General features: G+C 46.6%; 1 protein-coding gene across 4 annotated transcripts; it reads right to left on the bottom strand.

Annotated features, from left to right (window-relative positions):
• Positions 1-37: 37 nt before the first annotated feature.
• On the bottom strand, positions 38-24943 carry GGT7 (gamma-glutamyltransferase 7). Of its 4 annotated transcripts, none has more exons than XM_080684281.1 (15): positions 24597-24943; positions 17464-17699; positions 16987-17138; positions 15705-15822; positions 14772-14839; positions 14476-14549; positions 13960-14156; positions 11997-12084; positions 10141-10268; positions 9880-9968; positions 8177-8326; positions 7954-8071; positions 7066-7203; positions 5819-5918; positions 38-2499 (listed from the first exon to the last, which is right to left on the bottom strand). In XM_080684281.1, exons 1-15 carry the CDS (start codon positions 24763-24765, stop codon positions 2336-2338), a joined length of 1989 nt encoding a protein of 662 aa, XP_080540407.1. In that variant the 5' UTR covers positions 24766-24943; the 3' UTR covers positions 38-2335. The 4 variants fall into 4 exon arrangements, with proteins under 4 accessions (XP_080540407.1, XP_080540409.1, XP_080540410.1 ...); XM_080684284.1 differs by having other exon boundaries at positions 44-2499; positions 5826-5918; positions 24597-24813; XM_080684282.1 differs by lacking the exons at positions 5819-5918; positions 7066-7203 and having other exon boundaries at positions 44-2499; positions 24597-24813.
• Between the last annotated feature and the right edge of the window lie 1983 nt (positions 24944-26926).

The following is a 26926-nucleotide window of genomic DNA, read 5'->3' as shown; positions in this document are numbered from 1 at the left end:
ATTGGTAAGTAGAAAAAAAGGAAGTTGTAGACAATGTGAATGATATAATCCCATTTTATTTTTAAATAAAATAATATATCTACAAAAAAGGAGTTGGGTATGTATATTAAATTATTGGGTTTTTGGAAAGTTGAAATTTTAGGGCATGGATCATCTACATCATATATTTATGGATTCTTTGATATTCAAATAATACTTACATCTGTAACCAGATAAAGGTTTTTTAAGAGAAGAGAGGGACATGATCTTTGGAGTAAAAAAGACTGCTTTTGAATCACAGATCTGCCAACTACCAGCTGCAAGACCTTGGGCAAGTCACTTCATGCCTTGAGTCACAATTTCCTCATCCATAAAATGGGGAGATTAATACATGCCTCATAAGAGTGTCTCATACCATCATCCTCTCTCAGTATGCTCTAACATAGGGTCAGCAAACTACTCTTTAGGCTGAATTGGGCCCTGTTTTTATAAAATAAAGTTTCATGGGAACATAGCCAGTTGTTTACATAATGTCTATGATTGCTTTTTATGATAACAGTAAGGTTGAGTAGTTGCTACAGGGACCATACAACCTCAAAGCATGAAGTATTTACTGTCTGGCCCTTTGCAGAAAACATTTGTTGACTAACCCCTGCTGTAGGAAGAATATATTGGTTTTCTTCCACCTCCAGTAACATGGCACATTCTTTGCAAGCACATCCCTAAGGACCTTTGCACATACTGATCCCTTTGCCTAAAATTACATTCTCACATCTCACATCTAATCCTTTTCTTTTGATCCTACTCACCCTCATCACCTCCTTGAGGAGATCTTTGCTGGTCCCACCCCATCGCGGAATTAGATTAACTTTCCTGGTATCCATTCTCATAGCATCCCTCATAGAGCTTCTCGTGATGGCAATTACCCTAATTATCTGTGTCCTTATTTCTTAAATGTTTTATTCCCCCTGTAAACTTCAAACCCATAAAAAATATTCTTGTTAGCCTGGTCGGCGTGGCTCAGTGGTTGAGCATCAACCTGTGAACCAGGAGGTCAAGGTTCGATTCCCGGTCAGGGCACGTGCCCAGATTGCAGGCTCGATCCCCAGTGTGGAGTGTGCAGGAGGCAGCCAATCAATGATTCTCTCTCATCATTGATGTTTCTCTCTCCCTCTCCCTCTCTGAAATCAATAAAAATATATTTTAAAAAAATATTCTTGTTCAATGCCGAATCTCCAGTGCCTAACAAAGTGCCTGAACTATAATGCATGGATACATGCATGCATGAATGCCATAATGTATAAAAGGTACTTATTGTCTTATATGTATTGTATACCAATATATGTTATAACAAGTATTTCACCTAGTAGATGTACAAATGGTTATGAGCACAAATTAAGAGTTAGACATCCTGAGATTGAATCCCAATTCTTCCATTTCATACATGGGGACCCTTAGACAAGTCCCTTAACCTCTTTTTGTTAGCTTTCCATCTGTAAAATGGGCATAGTACCTACCTCATGAGATTTGTAAAGAAGACTAAATAAAATTAGCATAGGGCCTGGCACACATAAAGCGTTCAATAGATGCCATCTATAATTTTACTAGTAGTTATTACTTTGTAATTTTTATAATACAAATCTTAGATAGATGGTAGATATTATGACCCCCATAAGATTGACTCTAGTTTGCCCTGGAGTCAGGGCTACTGGGACAAGTGAACCGAGGTCTCTCACTCAACTCCCAACACAGCCAAACATAAATCAAGCCAGAGCCATGGTTAAGCAATATTCTTTCTTTAATTCCCCTTTGCAAATGGAAGCCCCTGAGCTGGTTCCCACCCCCACCCCTAGGGATTCCATACCCTGGACCCCAGATACAATGTGCCTGCCTCAATCTGGTGGGAGGAAGAGAGGAACCTCCCAGGATGGTCCATTAAAAAAAAATCCTAGTCATTTAAGAAATGAGGCTGAGGACGAGAGAAGGGAGCTGGAAGACAAGGCCCAGGTAAGGCCAGATTGGAGATTTTGGGGTTGTGAGGACCCTTGAGAAGGGTTTGCAAGCACATCCCTAAGCTCAAGGCCAGCATGGCTGAGGGAAAGGAGACAGACAAATAATCCGACTCCTCAAGGTCCTGTCTGCCTGATATGAACACTGACTCTCACCACCACCACCACCACAGGCCTCTGGATGGAGAATTTTCCAGTTACTCTGGGGAAGGGTTTGATAAGCATCCCCTCTGGCCCCTGATCTGGGGCATCCCTGGGGTCCTCCTAAGACCAAACCTGGGAGAAGGAAGGACTCTAGGAACATGCAAAGGCGGGGGGAGCAGAGACCCCCACTCCACCCTGCTGCTCTACAGGATGGTGGCTCCAGCTGCATCTGGACTCCGAGGGTCCTTCACACCGATGATGAAGTTGTTGGTTCTCCGGCTGCCATGGACCCAGGATAAGACATCTACCTTCTCCACGTGGTGACCCCTCGCTTCCAGGAACTCAATCTCTTCCTCTGTGAACTCACCTGAAAACCACCCCACAACATACACACATTCAGAGTTTTCAGAGCACTAGTTCAGGAGTCCTATGGTCAGACCTAAGTCCTGGTCCTGGATGCTCCACTGAGGAGGTGTATGACCTTGGTCAAATTGCTAGACCTTTCTGAGTCTCAGTCTCTTCATGCATAAAATAGGGATTATACAAGAACCTACTACAGTATATAAAGTTGTTGCAAGCATTAAAGAATATAATATACAGAAAGCATTGAGTTCAGAGCCTTGCATACAGTGAGTGATCCATAATATACAGTCATTCTTAATATTGGAAAAGGGGTTTTGGGGTCTTATCTCCACCTGCATAGGCCAAGCTGCCATCATTGCTTGCTAGGATTACTGCATAGCCCACTAATTGGTGTTTCTGCTTTCAGTCCTGCCTTCCTTATAGCCTATTCACACAGTAGTCAAAGAGTCCTTTTAAACCATTAGTCCATATCACTCCCCCACTCAAAACCCTCTATCAATGATGACAGAATCATTAATCAGCTGCCTCCTAGATGACCCTACTGGGGATTGAGCTGGCAACCCTGGCATGTGCCCTGGCCGGGAATTGAACCAGGACCTCCTAGTTCATAAGTCAACGCTCAACAACTGAGCCAGCTGGACCCCTCTAACAGCTTTGATGACTCTTAGAATAAAATCTAAAGTCCTTACCAAGGCCTCTAAGACCCACCATTAACTGGGTCCTCACTATCTCTCTAAACTCCTCTCTTCACTTCCTTCCACTCTCTTCCTTAACTCTGCTCTAACCTCCTTGCTGTCCGTCAGAGAAGCCAAACATGCTCCTATCTCAGGGACTTTGCACTTACTTTCTCTCTGCTTGCAATGTTTCTTCCTAGAAAGTCACAAAACTGCCTCCCTTACTTCATTCAATCTTCAAGAACTTCTCTCATCACTATCTAAAATATCAGCCCATGTTATCTTTACCTTGCTTTGTTTTCTTTCAAAGTACTTAATGCTACCTGTATTTGTTTATTTATTTACTGTGTCTCCCTCCACTATATTATAAGCCTTTTAAAGGCAGGGGTGTTTTCTTGTTCATTATTGATCCTCAGAGCCTAGAACTGGGTGAGGACATAGTAAATGTTAAGCCAAGTCTTTACTGGATAAATTAATAAGTCCTCACCCTCTTGCATAATTTCCAGTCTTCATCTCTTGCTGGTCCATTATTCAGGGTGCTTCTTATATTTCCCCAACTTAAATTCTCCTCCCTACAATCCACCTACCCTATATGAAATGAATCAGGTCATATCCTTCCCCTACTCAATTGGATAAAGTCCATGTTCTTAACATGGACTTCCATGATAAGCCCTATAACTTCACCTCCCACTGCTCCTCAACAAAAATATTGTCTTATTTTCCCAAATGGGACAAAATAATTTTCTTTAATAGAAAGAGCAGCCCTGAGAGTCTTCTCTGGGCAACAATATCTAACTAAAACCTAAAAATATTTTATTTTTGTAGCTACTTATTGTCTATTTGTGGCATATAATGCCATTTTTCCATTTGGGATTATGATATAAGATTTACTTTAGCCAAAACCGGTTTGGCTCAGTGGAAAGAGCGTCAGCCTGCGGACTGAGGGGTCCCAGGTTCGATTCCGGTCAAGGGCACGTAACTTGGTTGTGGGCACATCCCCAGTAGGAGGTTTGCAGGAGGCAGCTGATCGATGTTTCTCTCTCATTGATGTTTCTGACTCTCTATCCCTCTTCCTTCCTCTCTGTAAAAAATCAATAAAATATATTTAAAATTCTTTATAAAAAAAAGATTTACTTTAAAAATACATTTAGGTTAAATGTGTTTATAGACACATTGTGTAAATAATGGTTTAGAAGATGTATAAATGTGGCAAAAGTCATGAAAGTGATGGATAAATTCTGAAATTTGGGGAACAATGTATCTAGTCCAACTGACCTCTTGGCTGCTCTCCGACCCATTCCTTCTGGCTTTTGCACAGGCAGTTCTCCTATTCACAATGTTCTTTACCTCCACATGCCAAATTCCTGCTCATACTTAAGGCTCAACCAGTTGTTACTGTAAAGCCTCCCAGAGTCCTCAGGTGGATGAACTTTTCCTTCACCAAGCCTCAACTCTTCATGCCCTTGTCTAGGACTGTAAGCCCCTCACAGGAGGGCTAGGATGAGCCCCCTCATCCCCAAGTAACATAGAAAAAAGCCTCGCATTTGATAGAAACCAGAAGATATTGGTTGAGCAGAATTCATTTTCAAGGAATCCATCAGTTGGGATCCAAAGTGTCACCAGTCAACTATAAGGTGTGACTGCTGAGGATGTAGGTGTGTGGCTTCTAACATGCTTTAATCCAGGAGATAACAGAGCCACTCAGTAAAGAACCAAGTCTTTGGTATCAGCCAGGTGTTCTCTCAGTTCTGCCACTTACTAGCTGATCGCTGACTAGTTTATAACCTCTGTGGGTATCAGTTTCTTTCTCCATAAAATGGGGATAATGACACTGAGCAGGCAAGGACCATGTCTCATTCAATATATATCTCCTTTAGACTTGTATAATACATTGCCTGTTGTAATAAAAACTCCCCAAAGCTGCACATACTTTCCCATTTACAAAATTAAGCACCTGTCCTTCTTAAAAGAAAGTCATCTCCTCACCATAATTTATAAGGTCCATGACCTGGCCCCTGCTGCCTCTCTGATCTCATCTCATCCTCACTCACTCTTGTTTCCTTTCTGCTCCTAAAACACACCAAGCCTATTCTTGCCCTGAATTCTTTGCATTTGTTCCCTTGGAATACAAAGTCCCAGTTCTTTGCATGGTGGGCTTTTTCTCACTCTTCAGATCACAGCTTAAATGCTTCCAAAGAGGGGCCTCCCTCAATCATCGAGTCAGCCCTATACATACATTATCCTAATTTAATGCTCTGTAGGGCATTTATTTTGCTTTCTTTTATTATTATTATTAATTTATTTTCCTGTCTGCCTGTAAATGCAGTATCCCTGGCCTCTAAGATAATGCCTGGCACACAGTCGATACTCAATACAAACTGCTGAGTTAATGGTTTGCAGAATGAACAACTGCATCTTATTTTATAAATGAGAACACTGAGGCTCAGAGTGGAGACATAAATTTCCCAAGGCCACACAGCCAGGAAATGGCAGGATGGTTCTAATCCCCCAGATCTTGTACTGTTAGGAATTAGTTGGAAGAAACCAAACTTTCAATGGCAGGGAGGTGGTGCTGGTTGAGGCAGAAGCACCCTTGGGAGGAGCCTCTTTCTCTACCATGCCCTGTGCCTACTCCATGGGAACACTCACTGTCCACCTGTAGGAGGTTAGACTGCAGGTCCGGGTGTAGGCGGCCATGGGCCAGGCTGTCACTCAGGTTCCGGTTCAAGGTCAGGACATTGAGCAGAACCTGCAGACAGATAAAGGGCAGAAGTCAGGGCTACCCCAGAGATGGGGGTTTAGGACTCTATGGTCCTTCCTCCTGGTCCAGACTCCTTAGTCTTTAGATTCCTTGCACCAGGAGTGTCATTTGAGCTTCTCAACAGTCCCAGAAGACAGGCAGACCTTTGATTGACTGTCCCCATTTCACAGATGGGTAAATGAGGACCAGAGAAGAAAAGTAATTCACTCCAGAGTTTAGAGAGAGCCAGGGAAGAGGCACTGCTAGCATCCAGTCTCCCAGCCCAGGGCTGACCTCCCTTGTCCCTGGCCAGGACAGAGTTAATGGCTGGGCATAGTCTAGGTCACAGTGTGGGTACTTTTAGCTTATTGGTTTGGAGTGTGGGTAGGCTCTGGAACCAACTGCCTGCCCATTCTTACTAAACTGGACCTAATTTTTTAACCTCTCTGGGCCTCCTTTTTTTATATATGAAATAGAAATAAGGATTCCTTCCAAAGTTGGGAAGGTTAAAAGAGTTAACACACCTAACACCATGCCCAGTACTTAGTAATAACTCTGTATATGTTAGCTATTTTTATCTCTATTTTACAGATGAGGAGACAGGTTCAGAGAGGTTAAGTGAATTCTCCAACATCACACAATTAGAAATTGGCAGCACTTGGCCTGGGACTCAGGGGCGTCTGATTCCAAAGCTCAGGTTAGTTAACTTGCCACCTGCCAAATTATGTGCCTGGCACATATATCAGGTGCTCAAGACATTTGTGGAATTGTTGTGAGGCATTTTGGAGTGTAGCAGACCCTTCCTTTCAAAAGCAAATCCTAAAGAGGGCTGCTTCTCTATTCAGATGCTGAGTAGAGCATGGTGGAACTTGAGATTGAGAGACTTCAGGCAGTCCAGATGCCATATCACCTCTCAATTCCACTGGCCCTGCAGTTTCTCCTGCAATCTGGGAAGACAGGGACCTTCAGGGCTACATTTTCACTAAGAAAGTCAGCACAGCCCATCTCCTTAGTGTCCAGGAGGGGCCTGCCACAAAGCAGTTCCAGCCCTTATTTGCTGTGAGTAAAAGATGAAAATAAGCAAGAGACATGAAGGCATCTGCAGGCCACAGCTTGGCTCCTGGCCACAAAAGGCCTGCCATGGAGGAAACCTCACCTGGGTTAGGCCGCTGAGGCCCCGGGCAGCTCCATTGGCCCCCAGGGCGAGGTAGGTTCCACAGAGCCCCTCTGCCGGCCGGACCACAGTGGGCAGTAGGAAAGACAGTGGCCGCTTCCCTGGCTGTACCGAATTCTCCTGTTGTCAGAGGACCAAGGCCACAAGGGAGATGAGAGGTAGGGTGAGATAGGGTAAGGACTACTCCACCACTCTTCCAACCTCTCTCCCTCTCCTACATCTTCCACAGGTCCAGTTTTCATTGGAGACTGGTCTCTCCCCAGGCCACAGTTTGCTATATGTGAAATGGTCAGGGTCCTTGGATAACTGGGGTGGATAGTGAGCCCACTAAGTTTTGAGGCAGGGGAGGGACCAAGCCAAGAAAGATGACTATGGGGATGAACAGAATAATCTCCACCCTGGTCATCTGTCTTCGTCCTGCCGGGGCCCCAGCTTGCAGGGTGTAAAAGTGCTGACCTCCAACTACACAATAATTCCTATTTCCTTTCTCCTTTGGTGCCCAGCAATAGGGCTGAACCCCATTAGCTCAGCATTACACAGCCATAGACAATTAGTACTAAAAAGTACCTAAAGCACACAATCAGAGGCCAATATCCTCATTATACAGGTGAGAAGAAACTGAGGCCCAGAGAGGGGACAAGACTTTCCCCAGGTCACACAATCAGACCTTGACAGAATGGGACAAGGTTTCTTTGGATCCACCAGGCTCCAAGCCCCAGACTTGGGCTGGGGTGAAGTAAACACCTTGTCTGGGCTCCTTTTCTTTATAATAGAAGTTCCTAGAGGAAATAGGGAGGGAGGAGCAGCCATACTGTAACACATCCTCCCTAGCCTTGGAGTCCCCAGGGTAGGAGGGAAGCAAGACCCTACCAGGCTGGGTGCAGAGTGGTTAGCAGTCCTGTTGGGCCAGGAGAAGTCCAGCATCTGGCTGTTGAGTAGGATCCCCGAGGGGGTGATAAGGCCACTGCCAAAGGGCCGGTTCAGGGAGCTGGGGGCCGAGATTGGGGCCAGGTGAACCCTGAGCCCACTCTCACTCTTGCCCAGCCCCCACCTAGATGGTCTCTTGTGCCAAGTGGAGTCTGAGCTTGCATACCTGACCATGGCCACAATGAAGTCGTCAGGGCCCATGATCAGCACCTGGGCAGCCGTGGGAGCCCCATCCAGCTCGTAAACAGGCAGGAGTGGGGCAGGGGCTGCCTGGGAGTCATTGATGTGGCCCCGGAGGTAGGCAGCCTCTACCTTGCTGAAAAGACATGGGGTAGGAGATGAACACACAGCAAGTTCTCATTCCATTCCACCTACCACTCTTTGTGATGTCTGTTTGTGTGATTATTTGATTAATATCTGCCTCCCCCATTGGTCTGTTCCAGAGAACAGATTACGTATTCCTAGCATATAGGAAATATTCAGGAAATAGTTGTTGAACCGAATGAATTTATTTAGGTGTTATTCAGATTCTCTTCTAGAGCCAACTTTTAATTTATTCAGTGCCTAAATCAAGAGTCTTTTAGTTACTTGACTTTACTCATTTAATCCTTTCTATGAAAGTACCTAGGGTATAGTGAATGCTCAGAAGATACTTGTTTTGACATGAACAAACTGAATTCACTTCTTAACCTGACGTTTGTAGTCTCAAAATTAAGTTTCATTAAGAATTTAGTGTGTGTGTGTGGGGGGGGGGGGGAGTGGTTGTAGGGGGAGGTTTGTATACAAGAATCTTTACTTGCTATTAGAATTTTTTTTGAAGACACAGAAAGACTTGTCACATAGTAAGCCCTTAATAAATATTTATTGGATGGCCTGGCCAGAGTCGCTCAGTGGTTGAATGTCAACTTATGAACCAGGAAGTCACGGTTCCATTTCTGGTCAGGACACATGCCCAGGTTGCGAGCTTGATCCCCAGTAGGGGGCATGCAGGAGGCAGCCAATTAATGATTCTCTCTCATCATTGGTGTTTCTAACTCTCCCTCTCTCTTCCTCTCTGAAATCAATAAAAATGTATTTTTTAAAAAATTTATTGAATGAATGGATTTAATATAGGCATGTGCGTGTGTTTTAGAGCTAAATATGTATTGATCTTAAAAGCAAATTTATGAAATCATGAAAATACAAATTTACATTAACTATATTTTTGGTTTCTGTTTTCCCTCAGCCAGCCTTTAAGTCAGTTATAGTAGCAGTTAAATGGTAACCATGCTTACCTCTATTGCCAATTAATACTAATGATGATATTTGTTGAATATTTATTATGTGTCAGACAACATGCTCAATGCTTTGTATGTATAACCTTGCTTGGTCTTTACAATTAACCATGAGGTCGGCACCATTATTGTCAGGCCCCCTTGTAGAAACAGATTTAGAGAGGGTAAGGCTGCATAGGCTGAGAATCTGGGATTTGAACTGAGTCAGTCTGACAAGAGCCCACAGTTTTACTATTATGTTATCCTGCTAATATAGACACATTTTAATAAAAATATCCACCACCTCCAATATTTTCTTGGAGACTTTTCACTGTTAATAGGCTTTCTTTGTCCACTCAAAAGGAGGACCAGATGGGCCCATATATGTGCCCTGCTAGGGTCAAAAAAATTTGAGCCATATGAAGTAGAGCAACTCATTATACAGATGGGAACACTGAGGTGCAAGGAGAAACAATCAGTGCCACATTGTGAGTTAGGGTTGAGCTGGAATTGACTTGGGACCTCAGGCCTATTTTCTACCAGCTGTTTTACTCCTGATCCTTTCCCCACACCACCACCATCTGTCTAGTCCCCAGAGTCCTGCCACGGGACCCACCTTAGCATGTCATCCATGCTCTCAATGATGGTAGAATCATAGATGGGGTCTCCCAGTCTGCTGGCCAGGGCTAATGCAATCTTCAGGGTCTGAAAACAGAGCAGAGGTATGGCAGAGGCTGCCAGACTTCTTCCAGTACCCACACCCAGAATTCTTGTGTGTGAGAAAATTTGGAGGGGATTTAATCCTGCCCCATGGCAGTACCCCATCCCCCCACTCTCAGTGTCCCAACATAGGGTCAAATGGAGGGGTTGGCCTTACCTCTGCCACCCAGTGAAGAGCCTGTTCCCGGGAGACCAGGCTGGTGAGATTGAAGCCCTCGAGGATGTTGAGAGCACTGATGAGGGCAGGGCCTGTGTGTGGGGGTGGGGGACTGAGAACCAAGTGACCTGAAAGGACAGGAAATGACCAGATGGCAGGGACAGTCAAGGCATCTCCACATTCCACCATCACATAGACTGAGATCACAGCACTGAACTCCCTCATCAGATAGGGGAAAAGCGGTGACAGGCAAAGGGACACACGCAAGTTCACATGGCAAGTCAAGGACAGGGCCAGGACTCCAGCTTGGATCACTGGTCTTCAGTTTCCTCTTCCATATGAGGAAACTAAGGCTGAAGAGGACTGTGATTTGCCCAGAGTTTCAATGAAGGCCATTGGCACAGCAGGGACAGATGTCCAGATGTTCAGATTCCTGGCCCACCATAGGGCAGGATACTATTCAGGGCCCCTGATGGTCCCACGCCTGAAACTTCTTGGGAGCAGCAACCTCCTCTTCTTATATAAGGCTCTAGTTATTAGTTATTAGATGTTTGGACACCAAAGGAATAATAATATCTGATATAACACAAACCATAACTAATTAACTCACTTAATCCTCACAATGGGTACTTTTATCATTCCCATTTTATAGGTGAGAAAACTGAGGCACAGAGGCAGCTGATCCAAGGTTACAGGATACAAGTGGAACCTAGAGTACTCAAGGTTCTGGCATTGCCAAGAGAATACAGGCTTGAAGGGGAAATGGAAAATCAAATACATATTCAGTGCCTATTCTGATCAGGGCAACTTCCAACATCATCGCATCAAATCCTCATGGCTACCTTGAGAGGTAGGCACTATTATCTCCATTTTAAGGAGGGAACCATGGCTCAGAGTGGGAAGTGACTTGTTCAAGGTGAATGGCAGGTCTTCCTGGCTCCCTAGCTATGCTCTTTCTCTGTTCCATATGACATTGCCTCTGGTAGAGGAATTGGGCTGGAGATTGAGGCCTGGAAACTTGAACTCAGAGGCAGTCTCTTCTGGGGCTTGAAGTAATCTGGGCCTCCTAGAGGAAAGACAACTTATGAGCCTTCCTAGGGGCCTAGGAGCCTACCACTTTGGGTTCAACAAACATGGACATCATCTATGTCATAAACTTGAATTTGTGGGTTTATCATTGGTTTTGAATTTGACAGGTTAAGTTCTTTTCCTTCCCTGGGCCCTCAGTTTCCTTTTGGCACAATTAGAGGGAGGTCTATGACTCTTGAAAAGTTTGTTACAACCAGAAGCTTAGATGGACTTTAGTCTTATGAGTTCTTCTTATGATGTGTAGGGCACTGAGAGTGGGACCAGGAATGGAACAAGACAACAGAGAGCTCAAATCAAGAAAACATATGGCTAGAACCCCAACTGCTAGGCCTGAACCTTTGACCAGACCTCCATCCCCATATCCTAAATACTTGGGATAATTCACTCCAAGATTACTTCAGAAGGTAGGCTGACTCTGGCTTGCTTCATTAGCTAGCTGTCCAGGCAGCTCACTGCCTCAGTTTCTCTCCTATTAAATGGGAAGGAGTCTCTAGGCCAGCCGTGGGCAAACTACGGCCCGCTGGCCGGATCCGGCTGTTCTATCCGGTTCTCTTGCTCTCCCCTCCGCTCCTTTACTTTGAATTTATATTAGTTCACACAAACACTCCATCCATGCTTTTGTTCCGGCCCTCCGGTCCAGTTTAAGAACCCATTGTGGCCCTTGAGTCAAAAAGTTTGCCCACCCCTGCGTCTAGGCCAAAAGCATACAGCCATGGACTGGGAGGATTCTCCTGAGTGGGGACCCTGGGAGCCGGGAGAGAAGTCACCTCTGTACACGCCACACACAGGCTTCTCCACGAGGGCACTGTAGTTGCTGAAGTCCTCCTCAGTTATAACACCCCCTGCATGCTGAGCCTGGAAGGGAGAGAATGCCCCCACCACCACTTTGAGCCACACACCACACAGTGAGCATGTGGATTTGGCCTGTGGTATATGTTTGGATCACAGACAGATCAGATGCTTATAACTTTTGTGCCTTCTGCAATTCCCATCATGACCTTTAGGGACCCCATCAGCCCTGGGTACCCCAGGAAAAAGGAAGAGGAAAAAGCACTAACATTGAGCACCTACTATGTACAAGACATTGTGTTGGGTACATTCTATGAATGACCTTCTTAGGTCAGTATTTAAGGCTCCTTGTGATCTGGCCCCTGCCTACATCTCCGCCTCATGTCCTGCTATTCCCCAGTGAGCTCTGGGTGACCTGCAGTTTCTGAACTCATGACTCTATGTCTTTGTGTACACTGCCCTCTCTGCCTTGAGAAAGGAAGATTTTTCACTTACAGCAGCACTTGCTTGAGAGATATCAAACTGAATTCTGCATTTCACTACAAATAACTAAAGCCACTACAAAACTATGGATGGCCCTGGTAGGAATGACATAACCAATTACTGACCAGTAAACCAATCTTGTACAAACCAATAGGCTCATTTCATACTATCCAGCATGCTAATTTTCAACCCTAAATTAGCATAACACTAGGAATGTCCTCCATTTTTTTTTTTTTTTTTTTTTTTTTTTAGTACTTGAAACCTCTAACTTCTAATCCACCCTCAGTGAACTATACATTGAATTGCTTGGCTGGTGTGTGTTCCTTTGTTTGACAACTTTGTTTTTTTTTAATTTGAAGCTCTGATGGTCTTTGTTAGAGTCTCCTTCATCCCCTTCTCCACCTCTAGAAGAGGATACACAACGCAGGTCTGGTTAATCAGAACATTTGTTTTCATGGCACAGTGATTGGCTTGGGAATAGTCATGAGACCTATTACAGGCCAATGAGACATAACCTTGAGGATTTTGCTGGAATTACTGGAATAAGAAATGCTCTTTCCTTAGGATGGCTTACTGGAAGGAAGGCTGATGGGAGCAGGTGTGGAAAGGATCTAACAGAGAGTGAATTCAAGCAGAGGAAAGTAGAGTCATGAGACAGAAAGAGAGATAGACCAAGTCCTGACAATGGGGATGGAACCCCTGGGTCCAGCCGACCTAAAGCCAGTACTCTGTTGGACTTTCCAGTTAAGTCCATCTGAGGTTGCTTCTATCACCACATCCATATCTCCAGTGCTCAGCACAGGACCTGGCACAGAGCAGGCACTTTGTGATGTAGAATAAGTGATGGACCTATTCAGTTCCCACAACTGTATGGCAGAGATAGATATAATCACCCTATTGCACAGATGAAAGAACCACTGAGTTGGTCTGTGTATCCTTATCTTGAACATAATTTTCCATCAGGAATTTTCAACTATTGACAACAGTTCTAAAACCAATTACTGCCTCAGACTAAGACTCTTTGGGGTTAGTTGGTAAGCCCTTATGTTAATCCCCCCAGTTCCAATGAAGGAGGCCCTTTGCTCAATCCCTAGAAAACCCAAGGACAGGGTGAGGTTGCGGGCTCAGGGAAGCTGAGGCTGATCCCAGTTCTCCACCAAGCCTAGGAGGGGCAGGACAGGCCTCTGTACAGGTTGGCACCAGCCCTGGGGAGCCCAAAGTTACCTCTCTCAATCAAGACAAAACATTCCCATCATCCCAGTAGGTTCTTCCTCCCACATTCCAGTCAAGCCCTCCCACTCCAACAACCACTGATCTGATTCCTATCACCAGAGGTTAGTTTTGCCTATTCTAGAATTTCAAGTAAATATATGTAGAGAAAAACCCAGGGAAGGAAGGGGGGAAAGGATGTCCCTGCAGTATGGTCCTTTGGGGCAGAGGGGCTCTCCACGTGCTCACCTCGGACACCATCTCCAGCGTGAGGTTACCACCAGCATAGAAGGCAGCGGGGCCATAGGTGCCAAGTACATCCAGTACCATGGCCAGGTCAGGCCGTTGCATCAGCGAGCCAGGTAGTGGTGGGCGTCCCGATGGCAGGAATGTCTCATGGAAGTGTTCAGATGCATCGGGTGGCAGCTGTTCTGCCAGGGCACGTGCTATGGGCAGGGACAAGAGGCTGGGCAGGGATTGCCAGGGCTGGACCCGATGGCTGAGATGCATAATAGGTGGGGTGAGTAAGGGCTGAGTGTCTGGCCCTAAGCTCCAGCCCCCAAGGAGCCTGTTATGGGGGAGGTAGGATATATATGGGCCTCTCTAGATTTTCTCATTTGAGTCTGCCTCCTGATAAGGGTGGGAGAGATCTGAGGGGCAAACTGGAAGAGAGGTGCTTTCTGGTTTGGGCCCCAAATCTCAGAGGTCGTATCTCCCCCCTCCATCAACCGCATGCCTTTCCCCTGACCCCCACGCCCCACTGACCTAGATCATGGGTTACGTTGAAGCCATCTTGGGCCACAGCTGCTGCGAAGGCCAGGACTTGGTACCATGGCAGCCTGGGAAGGGGGGGGGGGGCAGAGAGAAGGGGGTGGAGGAGGTCCTGGGGGGATGAGGAGGGTTCGGGGGTGGGGGAGAGGGGGTTCTTGGGAAGGAGAGTCCTGGCAAGGGAATGGGATATTAGGAGGGGGAGTTTGGAAGGAAATAATCCAGGAAGGTAGGAGGCCACCAAAGGAGCAGTGCAGGCAGGGGCCCCTGGTCCCCGGGGGGAGGGTCTTTACCTGCCATAGAGCTGGTGAGCTTCATGTAGCCCCTTCACCATTCCGGGAACCCCCACCAAGAGCCCAGGCTGGGCAAGGCGGGCAGGCGAGGGAGAGAGGAGACCAGGTCACTGGAAGGGGGGGGGCTGGGCTGAACTCTGCAGAGCCCCAAGCCAGGGATGGGGGGGCTGGCATAGGGGAGAGACATAGGCCAAGTACCCTAGAGGAGGGACAAGCTGTCCCAGCAGGCATCCTCCCTCCCATCTCCCTGACTTCCTATCAGCAAATGCAGAAAGGCCTCCTTTAGCTATCATAATTGAGGGACTCATAAATTAAGCAAATCCTTTTAAGAGCTAGGACATAACCAATTTAGATGGGAACCTGTCTTCATTGGATTATACCTATTCCTGCTTTTTAAAATAGTGGGCAAGAGACCTTCATTTTACCTTGTCATTATCATACCACCATTACTATGAGCTGTGGTGTGTGTTTGGCTTTTACCTCTGCACTAAATATATATTTTTCCAAGTTATTCTATCTCTGCCTTTGCTCTCAATGGACAGTGGGTTTTCCTCTAGCAGTTCCTTTCTAATCTTCCAACATGTTGTGGGCTGGGAAAGTTATAGTCCACAGGCTCAGAGTGGGATGTGTGAGTGATAGTGCAGCAACTTTGATGTCTCAGGCTGCTCAGTGGCCTTTTTTCTTCCTTCTATGTGCCAGATAAGCAAGGTTGCCACAGAAGTTAAGATGTTGCTGTATTGCCTGATATCCACTATCCAGAATATTTTATTTGGGGTGTTGCCTGTCTCCCTCATAACCTAAGAGCATACTGCTCAACTCATTTCCTCACCTCCATAGCAAATACTCAGCAAAGTGATGCTTGGGTTAGAAGAAGGGCAGTGAAGGGAGACCCCCCCCCCCCTCCGGATACTTTCTTCTCACCAGGGTCCCCACCTTGGTTTCCCAGGATCTCTGCAGGGCCTCTTCCCTGAGGGCCCCTGGTGCAGACTCCCGGAAATCAATTAGGTGGCTCTCATTGCGTCGGATGTCATGTACCAGCATCACACCCCCACTGGAAAAGACACAGAAGGGGGCGGGTGGTGATGAAAAGATGCTACCCCTCTGAACAGTTAACCTGCCACCCTTCAACTCCCAATGGTGATGGCTGTAGGCTTAGTTTGTCATCAGGAGACAAGTGTTTGAGCCCCCTCCCCAACAGGGATTCAGAGATTTAGCCGCACCACAAGGCAGGGATCCAGAGTTCAAGGACCTCTTTCAGCCTGACACTGGAGACTTTAATCCCTGATTTAAAAAAAAACACACACAAAAAAACCCACAAAAAAACAGAGACTGGGAGAGCAGGATGTTCTCCCCCCGCCCCAGACCATAGCTGGACCCCTGCCAGCTTCCTGCACCTGCCTCCTTGGTATGCCTCCACTCCCTCTCCCAGGACTGAATTATGTAAGAACAGACTGTGCAAAAACAAAAGGGGAATTTTTTGGTAGGGTCTGGAAGACTGGTCTTACAGGAACCAAGACATGGACTTTGTCAGCTTGTCCCTTTTCTGTGACTTGTTTCCATTTGAGATGGTGGTAGCATCTGAAATGGTGGCCTACAGCCCAGCAACTAAGGAGTGGTAGCACTGTGGCAAAGTAGAAGGCACAGAATGGGAAGCAGCTTCTACTCAGGTCCAGATCATTGCAGTCATAGGGAACTGTGTTACCAGGTCTCTTCAGGTTCAAGAGATGTTGGAAATTCTCAACTTTTTAACAATAGGAAACACATTTAAAAAAATTTAAGTCTGCAAACCAAACCTGTCTGTGTGCTGGGTATGGCCCCTGGGTGGCCAATTTGTCACCTCTGTTTTAAGAATTCTTAGTGGGGGTGTATTTTTGGAGCATAGAGAGTCCATAGCTTTCATCAGATTCACAGGGATTTGTGAGCCCAAAAGTTTAAGTATCGCTGCCTTAATTAATTACACCTGTGCACCTCACATTACAATTTACAACATCATTTTCCAAATTTTTTTTTAAAAAAGAAAAGGCTTTTGAAAACACCTCCTCTGACATTATGTAAGAAGAAAGGGATGAAATTGTATGTGTAGAAAGAGCAAATGCAAGGAGTTGGGCCCATCTGTTTCTCTGCTTAAACCTGGAGACCCACACATGAGGTCTACAGACCAGGACAGGGGGTTAGCCCTGGGGGACCCCAACCTCCACAGTGGGGAGCTCCTTACCCGCCCAGGCCAGAACTGTGCGGAGCCACGATTCCCAAACACAGGGCTGCTGCCACAGCTGCATCCACAGAAGATCCCTGTTTACTGAGCACCTCGATGCCCAGTGATGTACAACGAGCAGCATCGGTCACCACGGCGCCCTGGTGGAAGATCTGGGGGGAGGGAAGGGGCTAGTTGGGGACAGTAGGAGGCCCCTGCTTCCCTAGGGTACCTCCACTAACCCCAGAACCACCACGGGGGTGGGGGGTGGTGCTGGTGGGAGCCCTGTCCTCTTGCCCCCTTGATTCACCCCTATTTACCTTCTTTCCCCTCATTACCTCAAGTGCCTCCTATCTGATCAGTCCCTTCCTTACTCTGTCCCCCTCAAGCCCCGAGCCACACCCCTCCCCTTGGGATCTTCCTCCCCCTTTTCAATTCCCGGCCCACTTCCACCACTCAGCCAGTCAATTCCCACCGTCTTCTCAAGCGACTTCTCACCTGAGGGTCCCCGAAATAGATCTGCATAATGAGCGCCACAGTGACACCCGTGGCAAAGGTGAGGCAGGCTGTGACTATGACGGTGAGCCCGTCCTGACGGCAGGAGCACTCCGCGGCTGCTGCGGAGAACGGGTCTTTGCGGGTCTCGCGTAAAGGCGACCCGTCCTGGCTTCCCATCTCTGATGATGAGGACGGCAGCCGCTGCAGGCGCGCTGACTTCAGGAAGGAGTCCGGGTCTGCGGGTGGCGAGGAGTGGAGGTGGGAGTGAGGGGTCGGAGTAGGGGGTGTCAGTCCGGAAGTCTCTTACAACGCCCTGCCGCCCTCCAGTCGGGGTTATATCCTGTTCCCCGCCCCCCCCCCCCACGCCCTGCACTCCCGTCAAACAAACCCCAATATAGAGCACCAGCGTCTACCCACCCCCATGCACCCCAGGGCGGGTGAGGGTGGCAGTCTGGGCTGGGAAGAGACAGGGATCACTAGCAGGGAAGCTGGGCAGCTGGATTACTGTCCCTAGGCCAAATTTCCTGAGCACCCAGGACCCAGGACTGAGAACACTTCCTGAAGAGGCGGGAGTTGGACCCTCCCTGGAAACCAGATACTCCCAGAGCTGGGCCCAGCCTTCTATGCAAGGAGGCAGTTACCTAAACTGAGTGGATAGACCTTGGCTTCCAACCTTGCTTCATTCATTCATTCATTCATTCATTCATTCATTCAACAAATATGGAGGATCTGCTATGTTTCTGGCCCTATGTTAGATGCTAGGGGAAAAGTACAGACAGTTCCTGCCCTCTGGGGTTCACAGATCAGTGGAGAAAGAAGGCAATAAAGAAGTAAAGAGATGAGTACATAATTACAAGTTGTGGCAGGTGCTATAAATAAAAAGGATGAAATAAGACAATAGTGGTTTGTGTTGGGGGCTGTTTAGCTGGGGAAATCAGCCACAGCCTCTCAGCAGCCTCTTAGCTTAGAAGTGACTTTTAAGCTAAGAACTAAAGGATGAGCTGGAGCCACCCATATGTAGAGCGAGTGGCGGGTACGTAGTGTTCCAGAAAGAAGGAACAGCAGGTGCAAAGGCCCTAAGGTAAGAATGAAATGGCACATAAGAAAAAAAATAACCACGCCCTGTGTGATTCCAGTGTAGTGAGCAGTGGGATGGAGGCTAGGGCAGATCACTGGGCCTTGGCTTAGTGAAAAGCTTGAATTTCACCCTAACAGCTATGGGAGGCCATTGAAGAGTTTTAAGTGAGAATGTGAAGCCATCAGTTTTATGCTTTAAAAAGACCCCTCTGGCCCTGGTAATTGTCGCTCAGTAGGTTGAGTGTCCTCCCATGCACCAAGAGGTCACCCATCTGATTCCCAGTCAAGGGCACATGCCCAGATTTTCGGGCTCAATCCCCAGTAGGGGTGTGCAGGAGGCAGCCGATCCATGTTTCTCTCCCTCTCCCTTCCTCTCTAAAATCAATAAAAACACATTTAAAAACAAACAAACAAACAAACAAAAAATCCCTCTGGCTGCTATCTGGAGAATGGATCTGAGGATGTAGGAGTGGAGGCAGAAAGACTTGAAAGCCACTTCACTTGCTGAGTTACTATGGATAAGTCACTTCAAATTATAAGTTTCACTTTCTGCATCCTAATGATGGAACTAATCCCTAACTGGCTGGGTGGGTATAGAGCAGGGGTGGGCAAACTTTTTGACTCGAGGGCCACAATGGGTTCTTAAACTGGACCGAGGGCTGGAACAAAAGCATGGATGGAGTGTTTGTGTGAACTAATATAAATTCAAAGTAAAGGAGCGGAGGGGAGAGCAAGAGAACCGGATAGAACAGCCAGATCCGGCCTGCGGGCCGTAGTTTGCCCAAGGCTGGTATAGAGATTCCATGAAGTGATGTATACCAAGCACCCCATAAGTGCTCACTCAAAGTTATTTCCATTCTTTTTCAACCTTGGGCAAGACTGAGAGAGACCCTCTTCTATCCCATAGTTCCCTCTCCTGGGTGCTAACAGCCTTGAACCCAGGCTTCTAAATGTCCTAAAGGTCCTTAGCTTGATACCTTAATACCTTGCTGTACTCACAAGGTGTTTTTTAAAAGTGCATTCATCCCATGGACATGGGTAATAAGGCGGTAAAGAGCTGAGGGGAGGGTGTAGGGGCTGGGAGGAGGGGGGAAAGGAGGAAAAAATGGGAAATATTTGTAATAATATCAACAATAAAAATATATTAAAAATAAAAGTGCATTCATTCAATAAATATATTTTTTAGCACCTGCTACTGTGTACTAGTAGTATAACCTTTTTAAAAGTCTGTGGGATAATATTAAAAATTGACTGTTATATTTTCCTATTTAAAATTGGTTCACCAATGCCAACATGATAAAAATCTAAACTCCTTGACCTGTTAGTCAAGGCCCTTCATAATCCACACTCTTCTGTTATGTAAATAAGAAACTTCTAAGAATTACATATATATATATATATATATATATATGTAATTCTTAGAAGTTATTTATGGTCATTACATTTGGGAAAAGATCCTAAAGGTGGGGTGGGAGAATATTTTGTTTGAAATTTTTATGATATATATTTTTTAATTAATACATATATCTTTAAATAAAAAGGAAAAATTACAGGAAGACAATGGAGAAGGGAACTTTTTCTTTTCCTCACTATTCCTTGTTTATTCATTTGTTTGTTTATTTATTTTTACCATGAACATGTAATTTGTTTTTAAATTTTTATTTAAAAAGGAAGATTGTCTTCCAGAAGCCTGTTTCAGTTGATCATCCTTGTGTCTAATGCTCAGTACTAGAACCTGTAAATAAAATTGGAATTCATTGAACAGATGTTAAACACCTACTCTGGGCACAGAACTCTCTTTGGCACCTAGAGGTTTCAAAAGAACTCTGGAAAGGGTTTGGAACTTATATTTATTGAGACTGACTGCATTCCCAGGCACTTTACATACATTTCCTCATTGAAGTGTTCCCATAACTTTATAAGATAGACCCATTCTTTACATTTTAAAGATGAGGAAACTGCGGCCGAGAAAGTGATACTGCCTGCTTAAGGTTATAAATAAATAAATGGTGGAACCAAGAGTTTGTGTAACTCAAAAACCTCCTTTTCATTGCTCCACAGGTCATCAGGTCATTTCCCCCAAAAACCAACCTTACAAGGCAATTTTAGTTTGATATTTCCAGGTACTTGCCCTTAAATCTGTTATCTCCAATCACATATGAGAAACCAGGAGATGAAGGTGAAATCAGAGATGGAGCTACTTGAGACTTTTTTTTTATTTCACCAATTATTAAGTTATTGATTTATTCAACAGAAGTATTTATTGAGTACTCTACTGTGTAACTACTGAGGCAATAATAGCATTGATTGTACTGATATGTAACAGCAACAGCAGGACACTGTGAAAAGGTTAGTTTTGGGACCAAAATAAACAAGTCTTTTGGGAGAAAGATGAGTTAATTTTAGCTATTCTGAATTTGTGAAAAACCAGCAAGAATTGTCTGGAGGCAGCAGACCTAGTAGCCATCTAATTTTTTTCTGCTTAGATACCATTCCCCATTCCATTTTCTTTTAAATAATACTACTTCCTTTCTCATGCCTCATTCCCTCATTACTGACTAGAGTAAGTATATGACCTAGGCCTAGCCAATCAGAACAGGCACTTCTATACAGTGATTGGTTCAAGGACAGGCATATGACCAGTGCCAGGCCAATTAGGTTCAATCTTTGTTTTTTTGCTGGAACTATTGGGAAAGCTGTCTTTCTATCTAGGTTACTAAGGTAATAAGATGTAAGCCTGTTGTTGCTGGGGGCAACTTGTCCTGACAAAATGGGAAGCTTTCTGAAGAAGAAGCCCATAAAAAGTAAAGCAAAGCAAAGCAAAGCAAAAAATGGAGTAAAGCCCATTCCTTTTTAGGCATCTCAATGCAGCTATGACTAAAGCCCCATACCCCTGAACTTTTCAGTTATGCTACCTAATAAAATTCTCTTTTTAGATGTAGCTCAGTTTTAGCCGAGTTTATGACAAAAGAACCCTGAATAGAGTCGACTTGACAAATCTAGAGCTAAGGAGAGAGATCTTGACTGGAGACTGAGGTCCTTTCTGGATTGCTTATTCCCTGAAGGGGAGAATCACTAAACATTGTTGAACCCTCTCCAGGAGTGACATGATCAGAAGTGCAGGGTGAGCCCGGCCGGCATGGCTCAGTGGTTGAGTGTTGACCTATGAAGCAAGAGGTTATGGTTCGAGTCCCCATCAGGGCACATGCCCAGGTTGCGGGCTTGATCCCCAGTAGGGGCATGCAGGAGGCAGCCTATCTATGATTCTCTCTCATTATTGATGTTTCCATCTCTCCCTTTCCCTTTCTCTCTGAAATCAATAAAAAAATAACATATATATGTATATATATTATGTATATGAAGTGCATGGATTGGGATTGAGTGGGAGGCAGGAGGCAGGAAGAAGAGCTAGAAGCCTATGGGTAATACAGATAAGAAAGAATAATGGCTTAGTCTACAGTGGTGATGACAGGAATGGTGTGATGGAATTTGAAAGATACTTAGGAGGCAGACAAAGAGCATTTGATCATCATTTGAAAGTAAGAGGAAGAGGGGGGATGATGGGTAGCTCGTGAGCTTCTACCTTGGAGACTGGATGAAAGGCAGTATTATTCATTGAGAATGACATTGGGAGAAGAGCAGGTATATGGGGAAGAGATGAGTTCAGCATAGAACATGCTGAAGGTGAGGTACTTGCAGGACATCTATTGGGAAGCAAATGCCTAGAATAGAGAGGAACACCTGGGCCTGGAGCTCAGAAGAGAGAAAAGACAGTATTACTCCAAACTTGGAGTGGTTATCCCTTAGCTCCGTTTTGTTTCGTTTTTCGTTTTTCGTTTTTTTTTTTTTAATATATTTTTGTTGATTTCAGAGAGGAAGGGAGAGGGAGTTAGAAACATCAATGATGAGAGAGAATCATTGATCATCTGCCTCCTGCACGCCCCACAACGGAGATCAAGCCCGCAACCCAGGTATGTGCCCTGACCAGGAATTGAACTGTGACCTCCTGGTTCATTTATCAACACTCAACCACTGAGCCACGTAGGCCGGGCACCTATCTCTGTTTTCCACAGGATTTGCTGTGTGGTGCCTAACACTTGATTCTAGGGTGTGGCAGGCTAGAGGCTAGCTGGGCACAGCCATGGTTCTGGATAAGAGGATGGGGCAATGCCACAAGGTAGCACTACCAGGTTGAGAACATAGGAGGCCACGTTAGCCAGCAGGCTGGTCCAGCTGGGCCAAAGGAGTCTTGGGGCTTTGAAGCAGTGCTTGGAGACATGGCATTGAAATGACCACACAGGTATGATGGCAAGTTCCTTAGTGCACAACCTTGGCATAAGGTATAGGTTCCCAGCAACGCAGGTGACTGGGGACTCGTCTGGGTTTTTGTACAGATTAGGGCAGAGTCTGTATTAACTCACCACGGTACTCCCTGAGTTGAGAACTCCCTCTGCTGCCATTCTTTCATCCTGAGATCTTCTTCCTTATTCATTTATCCATTCAACAATTTTTATTGAATGCTTAGCACTGTGTTGAATGGTGAACAAAACAGTCATGATCCCACCCTCATAGGGTTTACAGACATTGAGTAATTACAGATCAGACAAATAAATAACACAGGTTTTGATAAATGCATTTATATGGGGCCAGGAGAAAACAGAGGTTTCCAATCTCTAGGCTGGGAGAGATAGGCATTCCCAGTTGAGCTGGAAGGGGAAGCCAAGGGTAAGTGTGCCCATTGTCACACAGTGAATCAGGGCAATGCTGGGACAGAACTGGTACTCCTGACCCTGAATAATGGACCTGGTTCAGACTGGTATCTACCAGGACACATCTTCCCACCCCTCTCCCTGATACCTCCTGATTCCAGGGCTACTCCCTCTGGGAAAAAAATTTTAATTTGCAGCTTTGACTTTTGATGCCCATAAGGCTTCCTATTGTCACCTCACACCCCCTCCAGGTGGGGTATAGTCTAGTCAGGTTGGCAGGGGCTGGTGGTCAGGGCCAGATAACCAGAAAGTTGTGGAAGGGGAAAGAATTTGGGGCTGTCAGACTGGGAGTAACTATAGAAGGGCCAGGCTAGAGAGGGCTGAACCAGAGAAGCAAGGTCTGCCAGGCTGGTAAGGGATAGGACTCAAGTGCAGGCACTGGGAGGAAGAGAGAGTGAAGCAGAAGGATGCTCTAATGCCAGGAAGTGACGTTGAGGGAAAGAGGGATGGGGGATGGAGGATGAAGAATAGAGCTGGGCCACATGGATAGCAGAGAGAGCACTAGCGAAGAAATGCTCAGAGAGCTTTTGGCCCTCAGGTCTCCCCCAAGCACTGTCTCCTCCCTCCCTACTCCCACCCCTGCAGTCTCTGCAGAGGGCTGAAAAGAACACAGTAAAATTCTGGAGTCTGCTTCTAGGGCACCTTACTAACATCCCGGCCTGATCCATGGCTCTGGTAGGGGTGAAGTAAACCACAGGGCAGCAAAGGCACTCTGGTCCCCAAGGACTTTGAGAGGTCATTCAGTTCATCCCCCTGTATCCCAATACCCAGCACATACAGACAGGCAGAATCATATTCTCTTTATCACTCCCTGGACATGAAGAGAGTCTCAGCTTCTCCCCCATGGTCACTCCTTCCCACAATCCCTGGCTGTGGGAAGTTCTTAAGACCTAGCCTCTATTCATCCTACTGCAATCTCTGACTTGGTTTCTTCTATCCTGTTCTCTGTGACTAGATAAAAGCCTCTTCTGGGTGATCACAGCTGTTCCTCAGGATCTCCCCTCCAACATTCCTTCCTTATCAGTTGGTTCTTCCCAATACGTAACCCCCATCCCTCCTACTGCAATCTCTGGCATCACTCTCCCGTGTCGCATCCTAGGACTCCAAGGCAGAGATGCACTCCCAACCCCATCAGATAATTAACAGAAAAAAAGGAGAAGAGAAAGGTCCAGGAGGAAGGGAATAAATTCGGGTGATGGAGGCTGGAGGTGATGCTCGGTGCAGATGGAGGACCAGGGGCATCCCAGGGGGCAGGGACGGGGGGGTGGGGGTGGCAGCGGGCCTCACCTGTATCGGGATCTCCCAAGAAGGCGTCCTCGTCCTTGCGGCCCCTCAGAGGGGCCGCGGGAGCCGGCTCATCCTCTGGCAGCCGCGGGAAGCTGGTGATGCTCATGTAGTCCACAGGCGAGTAGGCGCCCAGGGCGCTCTCCTGACTGGCCTGGTTCTCCGCCGCCATCCTCACCCGCGCCCCCCCAGCAGCGCAGCGCCTGCCGGAAGTGGTGCGGGGGGTGGGGGGTGGGGGTGGGGTGGGAGGGGCCTGCGCTCCCGGGCCGCCGGGAGGGGGCGCCTTACCCCCACCCTAGCGCTTGTCGGGGTCTGACTCGCTCCCGCCCGGCTCAGCGCTGTCAACTGGCAGTAGGCGCGCAGGTGGAGAGGGGGTTATGTTTGCAGAGGCCGGAGGGCAATTCCAGGTCGCGAAGTGGGAGATCGTGGAGAAGAGCACGTTACAAGCGCGACCTTAGTGATTCAGGACACCTTATGCAGCCCGGGGGCCAGATCCCCTCTTCCAGTTAGAGCTAGAATCCTCCTTAGACCCCAGACTCTGCCACTGGCCGTAAACCTCTCCTCGACCCCGGTTCTTCCTCTCATCCCAGACTCTTCAGATCCCAGACCCCTTCTTGGATTCCAAGATTCTTTTCCTTCGATCTCAGACTCCTCCTCCGACCCCAGATTCCTCGTTGGACCTTACCCCCTGCCCCCTCCCCCCTCCAGCACCTGCTTCATCCTCAGACTGCGTCCCTCCTTTGGACTTCCCTTCTCAGACGTCAGATCCCTCACTGGACCCCCAACACTTCTCAGACTCCTCTTTCAAGCCCAACCCCTTCTGGTACCCCTGACCTAAACTCAGTGTGTGTTAGGATCCCTAAGAGCAAACACCCAGATTCCACTCTAGAGAGCATGATTCAGGACTCTGGGATGGGGGTCTCTGGAACCTGAATATTTACCATCATTTTAAGAGTTTTTGATGTGGTTCTGGAAAGAATGCTGTAAGAAAGGAACAATGGGCATGAAGGTATGGCAGGAGTGGGGTGGGGTGGGGGGAGTGGGTCTCTGTAGTCTAGGTGTTTGTGTTCTATTTCCTGTGATACCACTTACAAACTGTGTGATCTTGGGTAAGACACTTAATCTTCTTTAGTATCAGTTTTCTCATCTGAAAACTGGAGAGATTAATAGTATCCATCTCAGGGGGTTGTTGTGAGGATTAAGTAACAGGTAGAAAGCTTTTAGTGTAGGTCTTGGCCCTACTCAGTAAATGACATTATTATCATTATTTTCATGTCTTTAATCTTGTGGATTCTCATCTCATCCCACTCTTAGGAATTCCACTACACTATGGCTTGCACTACTTTCCCATCTCCAAGGATTAGGGGTTCACTCTTTATTAGGCTTCTTGTCCAAACTTTCTTCATGCAGTTCACAGGGAGGGAGAGGGAGGGGGCTGGTCAAGCCCCTGGGCATACATCACCTCTTTCACTCCAGGACAGTTTGAAAATCTACTGGAGGAGTGTGTGTGTGGGGGGGGGGAGGGGGGCGGGAATGGGGAATCTATTATGGGCCCAGAACATGCATTGATACCTGTAGACAGAAGGGGGCAGTAATGTGTTGGGAACAGCTCTAGGACTTGGGAGAAGGTTTAGGGAGAGGGGAGAGGAAGAGGGCTGCCCAAAGCTGTGACTGCCCATACCTGGAACTGTGTGCCCATTGCTTGTGTTTTTCTCCCCACAGAGAAGCTAGTATCTTCTCAGTGAAGTCCATAGGGGTTATTATGCTTATATCAGTAAAATATTATTCCCCCCCAGGGCATGTGTTAACTAAATGAGGTCTGTGTCCTGTCATCGATGTCCATTCCCTCAGTGGCATGTGAGTCCCCTCAGTGGGGTCAATATATTTTTAGTAAAATCTATATCTTTAGTATCTCTTAGAAGGAAATCCAGTCCCCCCAGTAGGGTCTGTGATCTCCATAAGCCATTAAAGTCTTATTAGCATGGTCCATAGCCCTTCAGTGAGATCTGAGACACCTCAGCAAGATCTGTGCTCCCTTCGTGGAGTCCATGTGCCTTCAGTGAAATGTGTGCCTGCTGAGTGTAATGTCTCTTCGATAAAGTATCTGTCTTCTCTGTGGGGTCCATGCTCACCCCATGAGATCTGAGATCCTCCCCTCAGGACTGGGTAGGCTCTGGATCATAGGTTTGAACATGGACATATTATTTTCAGTTTAAGGTGTGCTGGGTTTGTGGTTAGCTGGGCAAAGAACAAGGGAACAGGTGGGAAAGGAGGATGGGCCTGATGTGGTCACAAACCCTGTGTAGGCTTCAGGAGATGGGGGTTGTCAGCTC

The sequence above is a fragment of the Plecotus auritus genome (genome assembly GCF_963455305.1).
Source record: "Plecotus auritus genome assembly, chromosome: 8".
Classification (NCBI taxonomy): Eukaryota; Metazoa; Chordata; class Mammalia; order Chiroptera; family Vespertilionidae; genus Plecotus; species Plecotus auritus.
The sequence above is the reverse complement of the archived record's forward strand: the minus strand, read 5'-3'. Positions and strand labels throughout refer to the sequence as shown.